Source organism: Oncorhynchus nerka, linkage group LG12 (assembly GCF_034236695.1).
Source record: "Oncorhynchus nerka isolate Pitt River linkage group LG12, Oner_Uvic_2.0, whole genome shotgun sequence".
In the NCBI taxonomy this organism is placed as follows: domain Eukaryota; kingdom Metazoa; phylum Chordata; class Actinopteri; order Salmoniformes; family Salmonidae; genus Oncorhynchus; species Oncorhynchus nerka.
The window spans coordinates 86,586,124-86,603,710 of NC_088407.1; the positions used below are offsets into that span (position 1 = coordinate 86,586,124).

General features: G+C 47.8%; 1 protein-coding gene across 1 annotated transcript in view; it reads left to right on the plus strand.

Moving 5' to 3' along the window:
• Window positions 1–17,587, plus strand: part of LOC115138853 (ninein-like) — a 100,040-nt gene that overhangs the window by 26,764 nt on the left and 55,689 nt on the right. The window contains 8 exon segments of the mRNA XM_065025907.1: window positions 1,868–2,077; window positions 6,407–6,509; window positions 9,528–9,694; window positions 13,044–13,089; window positions 13,308–13,483; window positions 15,716–15,862; window positions 16,218–16,376; window positions 16,848–16,984. Of these exon segments, the coding sequence (XP_064881979.1) occupies window positions 1,889–2,077; window positions 6,407–6,509; window positions 9,528–9,694; window positions 13,044–13,089; window positions 13,308–13,483; window positions 15,716–15,862; window positions 16,218–16,376; window positions 16,848–16,984 (1,124 nt within the window). The 5' untranslated portion in view covers window positions 1,868–1,888.

The following is a 17,587-nucleotide window of genomic DNA, read 5'->3' on the forward strand; positions in this document are numbered from 1 at the left end:
CACTTTAGTATTGCCAGTGTAACAGTATATCTTCTGTCCCTCTCCTCGCCCCTACCTGGGCTCGAACCAGCAACACATCGACAACAGCCACCCTCAAAGCAGCGTTACCCATGCAGAGCAAGGGGAACAACCACTCCAAGTCTCAGAGCGAGGGACGTTTGAAATGCTATTAGCGCCACCCCGCTAACTAGCTAGCCATTTCACATCGGTTACACCAGCCTAATCTCGGGAGTTGATAGACTTGAAGTCGATGCTTGAAGCACAGCGAAGAGCTGCTGGCATACGCAGGAAAGTGCTGTTTGAATGAATTCTTACGAGCCTGCTGCTGCCTACCACCGCTCAGACTGCTCTATCAAATCATAGACTTAAATATAATATAATAAACACAGAAATACGAGCCTTTGGTCATTATGGTCGAATCCGAAAACTTTCATTTCGAAAACAAAACGTTTATTTCAGTGAAATACGGAACCATTCAGTATTTTATCTTACGGGTGGCATCCCTAAGTTTAAATATTGCTGTTACATTGTACAACCAGGGCAGGGTAGCCTAGCGGTTAGAGCGTTGGACTAGTAACCGGAAGGTTGCAAGTTCAAACCCCCGAGCTGACAATGTACAAATCTGTCGTTCTGCCCCTGAACAGGCAGTTAACCCACTGTTCCTAGGCCGTTATTGAAAATAAGAATTTGTTCTTAACTGACTTGCCTGGTTAAAATAAAGGTTAAATAAAGGTCAAATAAAATAAATGTAATAATTACGGAAAATTCTGGCAAATTAGTTCGCAACGAGCCAGGCGGCCCAAACTGTTGCATATACCCTTACTCTGCTTGCAATGAACGCAAGAGAAGTGACACAATTTCCCTAGTTAAAATAAAAATAAAAATGTTAGCAGGCAATATTCACTAAATATGCAAAAAATAGATGTACTTGTGTATTGAACAGGATGTAATTTGGGTTGCAGCCCTGGTTTTGTCATCCATTTTGTCATCACATGATGACGCTGTGTAGATCAACATCCATCTGGTGGAGGGGGGGGTTCTGTTTAGTCCTGGTGGAGGGGGGGTTCTGTTTAGTCCTGGTGGAGGGGAGGTTATGTTTGGACTTGGGGGGGTTCTGTTTAGTCCTGGTCTGGTCCTGGTGGGGGTCTGTTTAGTCCTGGTGGAGGGGAGGTTCTGTTTGGACTTGGTGGAGGGGAGGGGGTTCTGTTTAGTCCTGGTGGAGGGAGGTTCTGTTTGGACTTGGTGGAGGGGGTTCTGTTTAGTCCTGGTGGAGGGGAGGTTCTGTTTGGACTTGGTGGGGGGGTTCTGTTTAGTCCTGGTGGAGGGGAGGTTCTGTTTGGACTTGGTGGAGGGGAGGGGGTTCTGTTTAGTCCTGGTGGGGGGGTTCTGTTTAGTCCTGGTGGGGGGGGGTTCTGTTTAGTCCTGGTGGAGGGGGATCTGCTGTTTGGAACAGCCCTGGTCGTCTGGAAATAAGATCAACGTAGTAGCAGTCTTTGTGTCCAGGACAGGGTGCTGTCTGTTCTAACCCTGTCTCTATCTTTACCTGTCTGTCCAGGGCAGGGTGCTGTCTGTTCTAACCCTGTCTCTATCTTTACCTGTCTGTCCAGGGCAGGGTGCTGTCTGTCCTAACCCTGTCTCTATCTTTACCTGTCTGTCCAGGGCAGGGTGCTGTCTGTTCTAACCCTGTCTCTATCTTTACCTGTCTGTCCAGGGCAGGGTGCTGTCTGTCCTAACCCTGTCTCTATCTTTACCTGTCTGTCCAGGGCAGGGTGCTGTCTGTTCTAACCCTGTCTCTATCTTTACCTGTCTGTCCAGGGCAGGGTGCTGTCTGTCCTAACCCTGTCTCTATCTTTACCTGTCTGTCCAGGGCAGGGTGCTGTCCTATGGGATGGATGACGGCCAGCAGGATCAGTACGAGGAGCGTCTGAAGGAGGTATTTGAGACTTTCGACACCAGTGGAGCCGGGTTGCTGTGCCCCGAGGAGCTATCCAGCCTGTGCCAGGCCCTGCACCTGGAGGATGCCACCCCAACACTGCTACATGCCCTGCTGCAGAACCAGGACCCACTCACTTACAGGGTAAGCCCCTACACCTGGGCCTGTTCATTAGGCACCAAACTGAAGAAAACGGACTGAAACAAGGAGGTACTACCACGAAGTGTCCAATAAGAAACGCTATTGTGTTCACTCATGAACAGAACCTGGGAACTCTGGATATTCTCAGCCTTAAGTTTAGTGTTTTACTGGCAGGGTCAGCCCCCTGCACCAGCCACAGCTCAGGGTAATCTACCTGTTGGATGGAGAGTGAGGTCGACACAGTGTTTCTTTTCCTTAGACTCTGTAGAATCACAAGCCTAAAGTACAGTGGGCATATTAATTAGTTTTATTTATCTATTGTGTTTTTAGTGGGATACAGGCTCTATTCTGTCGTCAGAGAGCAGCTTTTAACTCTTTATGCAGCCTCCAGCTCTCAGGTCTTTGTTCAGCCAGCCAGGGAGCCAGCCAGCCAGCTAGCCAGGGAGCCAGCCAGCCAGCTAGCTAGGGAGCCAGCCAGCTAGCTAGGGAGCCAGCCAGCTAGCTAGGGAGCCAGCCAGGGAGCCAGCCAGCCAGCTAGCTAGGGAGCCAGCCAGGGAGCCAGCCAGCTAGCTAGGGAGCCAGCTAGGGAGGGAGCCAGCCAGCTAGCTAGCTAGGGAGCCAGCCAGCCAGCCAGCCAGCCAGCTAGCTAGGGAGCCAGCCAGCCAGCTAGCTAGGGAGCCAGCCAGCCAGGGAGCCAGGGAGCCAGCCAACCAGCCAGCCAGGTCCAGTCTCCTTGTGCTTTAGCTGTCCTGTTTTAGAAATTAGACCCTATCATTGACCTCCTCATCACAGGTGTCTGTTGTCATGACAACCAGGCCAATCAACATTCTCAATTGAAGTGTGTCAGTTTGAGAGGGTGCTTAATGAGGAAAATGGCCCTCTTGCTTTAAGGCTGAAGTAAGAAGGCCAATATCTCATACAGCTGTTTTTTATTTCTGGGTAACAATGAAATACTTTACTGTGATTTTAGATTGTTTTCAATCTTAGCAAAGATACATTTTTCAAACAATACATTTGCTAGCTTGTCTAGGAGTGGGGATGGGGGAAAAAATAGCTGTTATTGTCTTGTTATTCCAACGTCATAGTGTGGAAATACATACATACAAACAAAACACAGGAAAATCAAGTTTTTGACGACACTGGGCCTTTAAATCTAAATGTCTTTTTAGTGCGTTTTTTGTTATCTCATATTCTTCATGTCTGATCAAAATAAAACAAGCCAACATGATTATTCCTCCAGTTATTTGAATGGTACTTTACTGCATGTACTGTATCGGCTCAACAACATCTGGCCTTCAAACCCAGAAGTTTCTATGGATCTGTGGGTGGATCCATCAAAATAAACCTACATTACTCACAACCACCGACCCAAAACAATAAAGGACCAGGGTATTCCCCCCCTCCCCCCCAAATCAATAAAGGACCAGGGTATTCCCCCCCCCCCAAATCAATAAAGGACCAGGGTATCCCCCAACAATAAAGGACCAGGGTATCCCCCCCCCCAACAATAAAGGACCAGGGTATTCCCCCCAACAATAAAGGACCAGGGTATTCCCCCCCCAACAATAAAGGACCAGGGTATTCCCCCCCCAACAATAAAGGACCAGGGTATTCCCCCCAACAATAAAGGACCAGGTATTCCCCCCCCCCCCAACAATAAAGGACCAGGGTATTCCCAACAATAAAGGACCCCCCCCAACAATAAAGGACCAGGGTATCCCCCAACAATAAAGGACCAGGTATTCCCCCCAACAATAAAGGACCAGGGTATCCCCCCAACAATAAAGGACCAGGGTATCCCCCCCCCCAACAATAAAGGACCAGGGTATCCCCCAACAATAAAGGACCAGGGTATTCCCCCCCAACAATAAAGGACCAGGGTATTCCCCCCCCCAACAATAAAGGACCAGGGTATTCCCCTCCCCCCAACAATAAAGGACCAGGGTATTCCCCCAACAATAAAGGACCAGGTATTCCCCCAACAATAAAGGACCAGGGTATCCCCCCTCCCCCCAACAATAAAGGACCAGGGTATCCCCCCTCCCCCCAACAATAAAGGACCAGGGTATTCCCCCTCCCCCAACAATAAAGGACCAGGTATCCCCCCCCAACAATAAAGGACCAGGTATCCCCCCCCCAACAATAAAGGACCAGGGTATTCCCCCCAACAATAAAGGACCAGGGTATTCCCCCCAACAATAAAGGACCAGGGTATTCCCCCCCCCCTCCCCCCCAAATCAATAAAGGACCAGGGTATTCCCCCCAACAATAAAGGACCAGGATATTCCCCCTCCCCCAACAATAAAGGACCAGGGTATTCCCCCTCCCCCCAACAATAAAGGACCAGGGTATCCCCCAACAATAAAGGACCAGGGTATCCCCCCCCCCCAACAATAAAGGACCAGGTATCCCCCCCCAACAATAAAGGACCAGGGTATCCCCCCCCCAACAATAAAGGACCAGGGTATTCCCCCCCAACAATAAAGGACCAGGGTATCCCCCCAACAATAAAGGACCAGGGTATTCCCCCCCAACAATAAAGGACCAGGGTATCCCCCCAACAATAAAGGACCAGGGTATTCCCCCCCCAATAAGGACCAGGGTATTCCCCCCCAATAAAGGACCAGGTATTCCCCCAACAATAAAGGACCAGGGTATCCCCCAACAATAAAGGACCAGGGTATTCCCCCCCCAACAATAAAGGACCAGGTATTCCCCCCAACAATAAAGGACCAGGGTATTCCCCCCCAACAATAAAGGACCAGGGTATTCCCCCAACAATAAAGGACCAGGGTATCCCCCCAACAATAAAGGACCAGGGTATCCCCCAACAATAAAGGACCAGGGTATCCCCCCAACAATAAAGGACCAGGGTATCCCCCCCAACAATAAAGGACCAGGGTATTCCCCCCCAACAATAAAGGACCAGGGTATCCCCCCAACAATAAAGGACCAGGGTATTCCCCCCAACAATAAAGGACCAGGGTATTCCCCCCAACAATAAAGGACCAGGGTATTCCCCCAACAATAAAGGACCAGGGTATTCCCCCCAACAATAAAGGACCAGGGTATTCCCCCAACAATAAAGGACCAGGGTATTCCCCCCCCAACAATAAAGGACCAGGGTATTCCCCCAACAATAAAGGACCAGGGTATTCCCCCCAACAATAAAGGACCAGGGTATTCCCCCCCCAACAATAAAGGACCAGGGTATTCCCCCCCCCCCCAACAATAAAGGACCAGGTATTCCCCCCCCCAACAATAAAGGACCAGGGTATTCCCCCCCCCAACAATAAAGGACCAGGGTATTCCCCCCCCACCCCAACAATAAAGGACCAGGGTATTTCCCCCCAACAATAAAGGACCAGGGTATTTCCCCCAACAATAAAGGACCAGGGTATTTCCCCCCAACAATAAAGGACCAGGTATTTCCCCCAACAATAAAGGACCAGGGTATTTCCCCCAACAATAAAGGACCAGGTATTCCCCCAACAATAAAGGACCCCCCCCCCAACAATAAAGGACCAGGGTATTTCCCCCAAAAAAAATAAAGGACCAGGGTATTCGCCCCCAACAATAAAGGACCAGGGTATTTCCCCCCAACAATAAAGGACCAGGGTATTTCCCCCCCAACAATAAAGGACCAGGGTATTTCCCCCCAACAATAAAGGACCAGGGTATTCGCCCCCCCCAACAATAAAGGACCAGGGTATTCGCCCCCAACAATAAAGGACCAGGGTATTCGCCCCCAACAATAAAGGACCAGGGTATCCCCCCCAACAATAAAGGACCAGGGTATCCCCCCCCCAACAATAAAGGACCAGGGTGTTCCCCCCAACAATAAAGGACCAGGTGTTCCCCCCAACAATAAAGGACCAGGTGTGTGTGTGTGTGTGTGTGTGTGTGTCCCCCCAAAAAACAATAAAGGACCAGGAAGGGAACCCCGACCTTAGCCAGCAGTCATCTGCCCAGCAACGGAACACAAAGAGAATCTCCATATCTATTGGCACAGGGTCAGCAGCTGCTGCTTCAGACGTGTGTCCTCCCTTGTCCCCCCCCGAGACATGTCATCCAGGATTCAATTCAATGTTAGGAATATTCCAGACCATTAATTTATTATCTGAGTAAAGTTTCTACTTGTTGAGCATCCATCTTGTTGCCATTAGGGATTCATCTTACCTTCCTCTGATGTCACATGTTCACATAGTCAGTGACATCACCACTAAGTCATACTCAACCACTGAAGTGGACGTTTAGGATTTGACCCTTATGACATTGCTACTAGTAGTCCTTACATTCATTTCATTGCGGGTGTGTGTATTTGTGTTTCAGGTTGATTTTGACCAGTTCAAGAATGCTTTAATTCTGGTGTTGTCAACGACGACAGCAGTAGCAACGTCCAGTCAGGAGACAACATGTGCACCACCACAGCCGGGTAAGGAAGGAGTGAAAAGTGACCGACGTCAATGATCAACAGTATAGCTTCCTCGCTCATAAACCTTTACTGTTATTCACCTCCTGTCTCCCAAATACATGCCCCCCCCTAATGTCTTAGCTAGATAAGCTACTACTTCGAGGGCGCCGCCTCGGGTGGAGGCATTTCAAGCTGAGGAGCGAGGTTACCAATCCAATTTGATTACAGATGGTTGTATTTCTGTAAAGAGTAGCAGTGCAATGAACACTATTTACAATACTTGCCATGCCAGCTAGACGGGGGCGGCAGGTAGCCTAGTGGTTAGAGCGTTGGACTAGTAACCAGCAGGTAGCCTAGTGGTTAGAGCGTTGGACTAGTAACCAGCAGGTAGCCTAGTGGTTAGAGCGTTGGACTAGTAACCAGCAGGTAGCCTAGTGGTTAGAGCGTTGGACTAGTAACCAGCAGGTAGCCTAGTGGTTAGAGCGTTGGACTAGTAACCAGCAGGTAGCCTAGTGGTTAGAGCGTTGGACTAGTAACCAGCAGGTAGACTAGTGGTTAGAGTGTTGGACTAGTAACCAGCAGGTAGCCTAGTGGTTAGTGTTGGACTAGTAACCAGCAGGTAGCCTAGTGGTTAGTGTTGGACTAGTAACCAGCAGGTAGCCTAGTGGTTAGCGTTGGACTAGTAACCAGCAGGTAGCCTAGTGGTTAGAGCGTTGGACTAGTAACCAGCAGGTAGCCTAGTGGTTAGAGCGTTGGACTAGTAACCAGCAGGTAGCCTAGTGGTTAGTGTTGGACTAGTAACCAGCAGGTAGCCTAGTGGTTAGTGTTGGACTAGTAACCAGCAGGTAGCCTAGTGGTTAGTGTTGGACTAGTAACCAGCAGGTAGCCTAGTGGTTAGAGCGTTGGACTAGTAACCAGCAGGTAGCCTAGTGGTTAGAGCGTTGGACTAGTAACCAGCAGTTAGCCTAGTGGTTAGAGCGTTGGACTAGTAACCAGCAGGTAGCCTAGTGGTTAGAGCGTTGGACTAGTAACCAGCAGTTAGACTAGTGGTTAGAGCGTTGGACTAGTAACCAGCAGTTAGCCTAGTGGTTAGAGCGTTGGACTAGTAACCAGCAGGTAGCCTAGTGGTTAGAGCGTTGGACTAGTAACCAGCAGGTTAGCCTAGTGGTTAGAGCGTTGGACTAGTAACCAGCAGGTAGCCTAGTGGTTAGAGCGTTGGACTAGTAACCAGCAGGTAGCCTAGTGGTTAGAGCGTTGGACTAGTAACCAGCAGGTTAGCCTAGTGGTTAGAGCGTTGGACTAGTAGTAGACCCAACAAACTGAGGCACAATAGCCAAATGCATCATGGGGTCATAAACTACCAACTGACTAAGTCATTGGAAAACCTCCCTGGTCTGTGTGGTTGAATCTGTGTTTGAATTTCACTGCTTGACTGAGGGACCTTACAGATAATTGTATGTGTGTGGTCACAGAGATGAGGGACCTTACAGATAATTGTATGTGTGGGGTCACAGAGATGAGGGACCTTACAGATAATTGTATGTGTGTGGTACAGAGATGAGGGACCTTACAGATAATTGTATGTGTGGGGTCACAGAGATGAGGGACCTTACAGATAATTGTATGTGTGGGGTCACAGAGATGAGGGACCTGACAGATAATTGTATGTGTGGGGTACAGAGATGAGGGACCTTATCGATAATTGTATGTGTGGGGTCACAGAGATGAGGGACCTTACAGATAATTGTATGTGTGGGGTACAGAGATGAGGGACCTTATCGATAATTGTATGTGTGGGGTCACAGAGATGAGGTATTCACTCAAAAATCACTATTATTATATATTTGACTGGTTCAGCAAAGGTTTACCCCTGAACGTATTTAGGCTTGAATACTTATTGACTCAAGACATTTCAGCTTTTCATTTTTAATGAGTTTGTAAAAATTGAAAAATATGCTTCCACTTTGACATTATGGGGTATTGTGTGACACCTTAAAAGAACAACGTGGGGAAAAAGTCAAGGGGTGTGACTACTTTCTGAAGGCACTGTCAGTGCCAAAGAGTGAGATCAGTCAGTCCTTGTCAACGTTTTGGACCAGGTAATCACTCTACCTTTTTTAAAAATATGACTGCGCTTCAAATTCCTGTCCATTGAGCTAATGTGTTCTGATGAGTCACAGTTGGTGTCTGAATGAAAGTGAAAACATTCACCTCGGGTTTCGGTGTTAATTTCCTCAATATTAACTCTGACAAAATACTTTTCAACTACCTATTTTTCCTGACAAACTATCAACGATAACGAGACGTTGTAGAAAAAAACAAATTACATGTTAGTTTGAATAATCTACATGAGACTAATGGACGTTCAATTTGACATGAAGTGCCTTTAAAAAAAATCTGTTTTGTCCAATCATAAGCATGCATGCAGAATATTTCATCCTCATTGGCCGTTTAAAAATAATGTTTTACGTCTTTCTGTTGCGCTGCGGTTGGGTTCATCTGGCGCTCTCTCCCGCACACACAGCTCCTGGTCACTTCAATCACTCGTCTCTCTTTTTTTTTTTAAACTGATGCCGGGACACTTCAGTTGTTTCTAATTCCGGTTATTTTGTTACACACACACACACACAGTTCTGATGAGGAGAAAATCAGAGCTAAATTGTTTAAGCTGTAGGTTTTCTATCCTATATGGTTAATTAATTCATGTCCATGGTATATGAGGGGATAGCAGGCCTAGTTGGGCAAGGCAATCTAAAGGAACACGTGATGAAAGTAAGGGAAAAATTGCACTGACTAAAATGACTTAAACAAAAATTGTCCAGTATTTTTGTCAACTGATAGTTTAGTTATTAACTGACTCAGATTAAAGTTTAAAACAAAGTATAAAATAGCTGTCAAAATTAACACTGCTCAGTTTTCCAATCAGGATTTTCGTTCCAACTGAGCGCAAATTATTGGATTACTTCTGGAGAAGTGATAATCGCTAGGTTTTTTGACATTTTATCATTTTGATTTTATTCATCTTCTCCTTCTCAACAGACTCACCAGTCCAAGCTAAGTTTGTGCGGGGTAGTAAACGCTATGGCCGGCGCTCTACTCCAGAGTTCATGGAGACTATCGCAGACTTCTCAGAGGTGGTGAGCTCAGAGGCTACAGGGCAGCAGGAGCCAGAGGACCATGACTCCACCGTACCGAGGAAACATGAGGTAAAAACTTGCCAATTGAGATTGACAGCCGATTATAAGACCTTTGAACAGGTCAACATTCACAAGGCCGCAGGGCCAGACTAATTACCAGGACGTGTACTGCGAGCATGCGCTGACCAACTGGCAAGTGTCTTCACTGACATTTTCAACCTCTCCCTGTCTGAGTCTGTAATACCTACATGACCACCATAGTGCCTGTGCCCAAGAACACTAAGGTAACCTGCCTAAATGACTTCAGACCTGTTGCACTCACGTCTGTAGCCATGAAGTGCTTTGAAAGGCTGGTCATGGCTCACATCAACACCATCATCCCAGAAACCCTTAGACCCACTCCAATTTGCATACCGCCCCAACAGATCCACAGATGACGCAATCTCTATTGCACTCCACACTGCCCTTTCCCACCTGGACAAAGGGAACACCTACGTGAGAATGCTGTTCATTGGTTACAGCTCAACGTTCAACACCATAGTGCCCTCAAAGCTCATCACTAAGCTAATGACCCTGGGACTAAGCCCCTCCCTCTGAAACTGGATCCTGGACTTGGCACCCCCAGGTGGTAAGGATAGGCAACAACACATCTACCACGCTGATCCTCAACACATGTGCGTAGTCCCCTCCTGTGTACTCCCTGTTCAGCAACACATCTGCCACACTGATCCTCAACATTGGAGCTCCCCAGGGGTGCGTGCTTAGTCCCCTCCTGTACTCCCTGTTCACCCATGACTGCGTGGCTAAACACAACTCCAACACCATCAAGTTTGCTAACGACTCAACAGTCGTAGGCCTGATCACTGACAATGATGAGACAGCCTATAGGGAGGAGGTCAGAGACCTGGCAGTGTGGTGCCAGGACAACAACCTGTCCCTCAATGTGATCAGGACAAAGGAGCTGATCGTGGACTACAGGAAAAGGAGGACCCAGCACGCCCCCATTCTCATCGATGGGGCTGTAGTGGCGCGGGTTGAGAGCTTCAAGTTGGTGTCCACGAACTATCATGGTCCAAACACACCAAGACAGTCATGAGCCTTCAAGACTGAAAAGATTTGGTATGGGCCCTCAGATCCTCAAAAAGTTCCATAGCTGCACCATCGAGAGCATCACTGCCTGGTATGACAACTGCTCGGGCCTCTGCCCGCAAGGCACTACAGAGGGTAGTGCGTACGGCCCAGTAAATCCCTGGTGCCAAGCTTCCTGCCACCCAGGACCTCTACCAGGTGACGTCAGAGGAAATAAATTGCCAGTCTCCAGCCACCCTTCGTCATAGACTGTTCTCTCTGCTACCGCACGACAAGCGGTACCGAAGCGCCAAGTCTAGGTCCAAAAGGCTTCTTAACAGCTTCTACCCCCAAGCCATAAGACTCCTGAACACCTAATCAAATGGCTACCCAGATTCTGTACCGTAACACCCTGTATATAGCCTCCACATTGACTCTGTACCGTAATACCCTGTATATAGCCTCCACATTGACTCTGTACCGTAATACCCTGTATATAGCCTCCACATTGACTCTGTACCGTAATACCCTGTATATAGCCTCCACATTGACTCTGTACCGTAATACCCTGTATATAGCCTCCACATTGACTCTGTACCGTAATACCCTGTATATAGCCTCCACATTGACTCTGTACCGTAATACCCTGTATATAGCCTCCACATTGACTCTGTACCGTAATACCCTGTATATAGCCTCCACATTGACTCTGTACCGTAATACCCTGTATATAGCCTCCACATTGACTCTGTACCGTAATACCCTGTATATAGCCTCCACATTGACTCTGTACCGTAATACCCTGTATATAGCCTCCACATTGACTCTGTACCGTAATACCCTGTATATAGCCTCCACATTGACTCTGTACCGTAATACCCTGTATATAGCCTCCACATTGACTCTGTACCGTAATACCCTGTATATAGCCTCCACATTGACTCTACCGTAATACCCTGTATATAGCCTCCACATTGACTCTGTACCGTAATACCCTGTATATAGCCTCCACATTGACTCTGTACCGTAATACCCTGTATATAGCCTCCACATTGACTCTGTACCGTAATACCCTGTATATAGCCTCCACATTGACTCTGTATCATAATACCCTGTATATAGCCTCCACATTGACTCTGTACCGTAATACCCTGTATATAGTCTCCACATTGACTCTGTACCGTAATACCCTGTATATAGCCTCCACATTGACTCTGTACCGTAATACCCTGTATATAGTCTCCACATTGACTCTGTACCGTAATACCCTGTATATAGCCTCCACATTGACTCTCTACCGTAATACCCTGTATATAGCCTCCACATTGACTCTGTACCGTAATACCCTGTATATAGCTTCGTTCGTGTTATTTTATTATTATTTTTTTATATTTTTTATTTTGTAAATATTTTCTTAACTCTTTCTGCACTGTTAAGGACATGTAAAGTAAGTTTCACGGTAAGGTCTACACTTGTTGTTTTCGGCGCGTGTGACTAATAAAGTTTTATTTGACAGGAAATAGGGTGCCTTTCGGGAAACACAGCCTGGGTTCTATTGAACACTCTCCATCCTCCAGCCTGGTGCACCAGAGGACGGGTCAGGGGGCTCTGCCTGATTTGGGAGTTTTTTTGGGGGGGTTCTGACAGAGGAACAATGACCCCCCCCCAGTGATAGAATAAAGAGTTGTAGAGACCCATCTGTTCTCAATTCCATCACTGTGGTTCCCTCCCAGACAATAGACCCTTGTGTACTGGCCTGGGCTGCAACACAATAGGAAACGGGTTACCGCAGCATAGTGATCCATCTCACACTTCGGACCAGACACTAATTATGAAACGAGGAAATTATTATTCTGTTTATCATGTGTATTATAACAACCAATTTAAATTTATTTTGCTTTAAAGTGTCCTGCTATTTATACATTTTTAAGGTCTTTTTTGGTAGTGTTGGCTCACTTTTTATATACAAATAGAATGCCTGAAAGGAAAGACTGAAAGAGAGAGAGACAGTTGGAGAAGTGAGGGTTTGAATCGGCTCTGTCAACATGGATCGTTCTCTCTTTAATTCTCTGATATGATCGCCATCTTTGGGCTCACCTTTGACCTTCAGAGGGGTCCGTGCCGTCACAATAGCTCTGTTGTCCTTTTCGTTGGACACACACACACACACACACACCAACCCCTATACACACACACACACCCTAACCCCACCCAGCTGCAACCCCCACCCATCTTGTCTCAACCTGACCTGCACATGAGAAAGTGGGTTGTCTTGTCTGGATGTTTTTAAGTTGTGTTGATTTTTTCTGAGTTAATGAGTCATTTGCGTGACGTTATGTTTCTTCCACAGCGCTGGAACGCTCATGAAAGCAGTACGGACGAGTACGAGGCAGATGGTGAGTGGAAAGCTGTGATACTTATTATCTTCAATAGATACCCAGAAAGTCAGGTTTGGGGTCAATTGCAATTTCAAGTAGAATTGACCACAACACTGATCATAGGAGAGAGGCGGAGGACATTTTGTCAAGGGCCTCTGTTCCTTACAGGAGTCAAGGTCTTAAGGCAAGTCTGACCATAGTAAAAACAATCTTAAAATATCTCTGTCTGTCGGTAGGCCAGCTGCACCTGTGGAACCCTGATGACCCCTCCACCCCGCGGGGCTCCACAGTGCCCCTGTCAGATCGCCTGGAGGAGAGGTTACGACAGGCCTGTGAGGACCTGGCTATGCCCTGGGATGGATGTGCCAGCCACCATGAGCTACTGGCTCTCTGTGACCACCTGGGCCTGGAGGTGAGGAAAGAGTGTGTCCAAAATGGCCCCCCATTTCTTATAGTGCATTAGATGGGGAATGGGGTGGCATTTGGGATTCAACCCGTTTTGCTTTGGAGGTCTCAATTCACTCCCTAACCCTTCCTCTTGGCCCTAAACCCCTTCCTCTTGGCTCTAAACCCCTTCCTCTTGGCTCTAAACCCCTTCCTCTTGGCTCTAAACCCCTTCCTCTTGGGCTCTCTTGGCCCTAAACCCCTTCATCTTGGCCCTAAACCCCTTCCTCTTGGCCCTAAACCCCTTCCTCTTGGCCCTAAACCCCTTCCTCTTGGCTCTAAACCCCTTCCTCTTGGCTCTAAACCCCTTCCTCTTGGCCCTCTCTTGGCCCTAAACCCCTTCATCTTGGCCCTAAACCCCTTCCTCTTGGCCCTAAACCCCTTCCTCTTGGCCCTAAACCCCTTCCTCTTGGCCCTAAACCCCTTCCTCTTGGCCCTAAACTCTTCCTCTTGGCTCTAAACCCCTTCCTCTTGGCCCTAAACCCCTTCATCTTGGCCCTAAACCCCTTCCTCTTGGCCCTAAACCCCTTCCTCTTGGCCCTAAACCCATTCCTCTTGGCCCTAAACCCATTCCTCTTGGCCCTAAACCCATTCCTCTTGGCCCTAAACCCATTCCTCTTGGCCCTAAACCCATTCCTCGCCGCCCTAAACCCCTTCCTCTTGGCCCTAAACTCTTCCTCGCCGCTCTAAACCCCTTCCTCTTGGCCCTAAACCCCTTCCTCTTGGCCCTAAACCCCTTCCTCTTGGCCCTAAACTCTTCCTCTTGGCTCTAAACCCCTTCCTATTGGCTCTAAACCCCTTCCTCTTGGCTCTAAACCCCTTCCTCTTGGCTCTAAACCCCTTCCTCTTGGCCCTAAACCCCTTCCTCTTGGCCCTAAACCCCTTCCTCACCGCTCTAAACCCCTTCCTCTTGGCCCTAAACCCCTTCCTCTTGGCCCTAAACCCCTTCCTCTTGGCCCTAAACCCCTTCCTCTTGGCCCTAAACCCCTTCCTCTTGGCCCTAAACTCTTCCTCTTGGCTCTAAACCCCTTCCTCTTGGCCCTAAACCCCTTCCTCTTGGCCCTAAACCCCTTCCTCTTGGCCCTAAACCCCTTCCTCTTGGCCCTAAACCCATTCCTCTTGGCCCTAAACTCTTCCTCTTGGCCCTAAACCCCTTCCTCTTGGCCCTAAACTCTTCCTCACCGCCCTAAACCCCTTCCTCTTGGCTCTAAACCCCTTCCTCTTGGCCCTAAACCCCTTCCTCTTGGCTCTAAACCCCTTCCTCTTGGCCCTAAACCCCTTCCTCTTGGCCCTAAACCCCTTCCTCTTGGCCCTAAACCCCTTCCTCTTGGCCCTAAACCCCTTCCTCTTGGCTCTAAACCCCTTCCTCTTGGCTCTAAACCCCTTCCTCTTGGCTCTAAACCCCTTCCTCTTGGCCCTAAACCCCTTCCTCTTGGCCCTAAACTTGGCCCTAAACTCTTCCTCACCGCGCTAAACCCATTCCTCTTGGCCCTAAACTTGGCCCTAAACTCTTCCTCACCGCCCTAAACTCTTCCTCACCGCCCTAAACCCCTCCCTCTTGGCTCTAAACCCCTCCCTCTTGGCTCTAAACCCCTCCCTCTTGGCCCTAAACCCCTTCCTCTTGGCCCTAAACCCATTCCTCTTGGCCCTAAACCCATTCCTCTTGGCCCTAAACTCTTCCTCTTGGCCCTAAACTCCTTCCTCTTGGCCCTAAACTCTTCCTCTTGGCCCTAAACCCCTTCCTCTTGGCCCTAAACCCCTTCCTCTTGGCCCTAAACCCCTTCCTCTTGGCTCTAAACCCCTTCCTCTTGGCTCTAAACCCCTTCCTCTTGGCTCTAAACCCCTTCCTCTTGGCTCTAAACCCCTTCCTCTTGGCCCTAAACCCCTTCCTCTTGGCCCTAAACTTGGCCCTAAACTCTTCCTCACCGCCCTAAACCCATTCCTCTTGGCCCTAAACTTGGCCCTAAACTCTTCCTCACCGCCCTAAACTCTTCCTCACCGCCCTAAACCCTCCCTCTTGGCTCTAAACCCCTCCCTCTTGGCCCTAAACCCCTTCCATGTTAGCAGATCTGTTAGGTAGAAGTAATATGGTGGAGCGCCAAGGGTATGAAATGGCATCCTATTCTCTATAATGGAATAGGGTGGAGGTTTGAGTAGACGCTGGGAAATATATCTGATGGTTGTTTACTTTTGTTTCCAGGTGACAGAAGATGTCCTCCAGGTTCTAAGTGGTGATGAGGTCATGAGCGTTCAGGCGTTTACTTCCTGGGTTCTGAACCAAGCCAAGCCCCCCACCCCGTCTGCCTCCACACCTTACAGACAGCTGAAAAGACTACACTCCTCACAGGTACAGTGAAACCCATCTCGGGTCTAATTCCCATGTTGTAGCCTCCGTTCTGAACTTCTCTGACCGAAACATCACTCTGTTTTTAACCATGGATCTGCAGTATAATAAACTATGTTTTTATAAGGGCGTGCCTCACCTTCTAATCCATGTTGTGCCCTGACATACACTTGCCTCTGGTTAACATGATTTGGGGATTTGTCTACTTTTAAAAAATCTTTAAAAAAAATGATTTGTGGAGGAAATAATATTACAATTTCTTGTTTTGAGTCACTCATGAACAAACACGCAAATGACCGAGTCAATATATTTATTAGACAATTTGACCTTTCCCTTCTGTCCCTGTCCATCCTGCCAGCCGTTCGATGAGACGGGCCGTAGGACCAGCTGTATGACCAGCTCCATCAGGATGTGTCTGTTCTCCACTCTGGATGATGGGACAGGGTCCACTCCTGCCGAGGATGTCCTGGATGCCTGGATGGAGGAAGGCATTGAGAACAGCCCTGAGATACTGCAGGTCACACCGTTTTTTTATTTTAGCCTATCAGACCTCTGTTGAAAGAGTCTGTTCAGATACTTGGAGTGTTTTCTTAAGTATAAAAATGTTTAGTTTTTTTACTTGGTTTGGAGTCTTGATGTGTTTAAAAAAATATATATATATTGATTGTAATGACCTGACTAGATCATAAATGAACAATTGCTACAATATATTGGATGTTAAGATATCATTTTTATTAATGGGAAAATATGTACATTCTTACGGAGTGCTGGATGGGCGAGGTTTACCGTTGCCTGGTCTGTATGATATACTACAGTACCCATAATGCTCTGTTTGGAACATAATGGTGTCCAGTCTCCTTCCCAATACACAATGTAACTCTCACACTTGAGTTGAAGTTTTTTTTTTTTTTTTTTACACCTGAGTGTATTTTTTATTCCCTATTTCGAGGGCTTGATATGTTGACACGGAGTTATGTCTGTTCTGTAGGCCTTAGATTTTGACCTGGAGGGAAAAGTGAACCTCAGGGAGCTGACTGTGGCTCTGGAGAACGAGCTCCTCGTCACTAAGAATGGGATCCACCAGGCTGCACTGGCCAGCTTCAAGGCTGAGATCAGATACCTACTGTGAGTATGAGGAGAAACCTACTGGCTGAGATCAGAAACATGCTGGCCAGCTTTAAGGCTGAGATCAGACACCTACTGGCCAGCTTTCAGGCTGACATCAGACGCCTACTGGCCAGCTTTAAGGCTGACATCAGACACCTACTGGCCAGCTTTAAGGCTGAGATCAGAAACCTACTGGCCAGCTTTAAGGCTGAGATCAGACACCTACTCTGAGTATGACGAGATTTTTACACTGGTGTTTAGGTTTTCAAAATGCCAGTAACGTCCCCAAAATGTCCTGGTTTTCCAGAAATGCCGATGTGGAAAATTCCCATAATCAGGAGGGGAAAGGCAGGAAATCCAGATTCCTCCAACGATTTCTGGAAATCCTGTAAATTTTGGGAAAACTACCGGGATTTTCAAATCAACGTGTATTGGTTGCGTACACATATTTCTGCAGATGTTATCGCAGGTGTAGTGAAATGCTTGTGTTCCCGGCTCCAACAGTATCTAACTAAATGCTTGTGTTCCCAGCTCCAACAGTATCTAACTAAATTCTTGTGTTCCCAGCTCCAACAGTACAGTAGTATCTAACTAAATGCTTGTGTTCCCAGCTCCAACAGT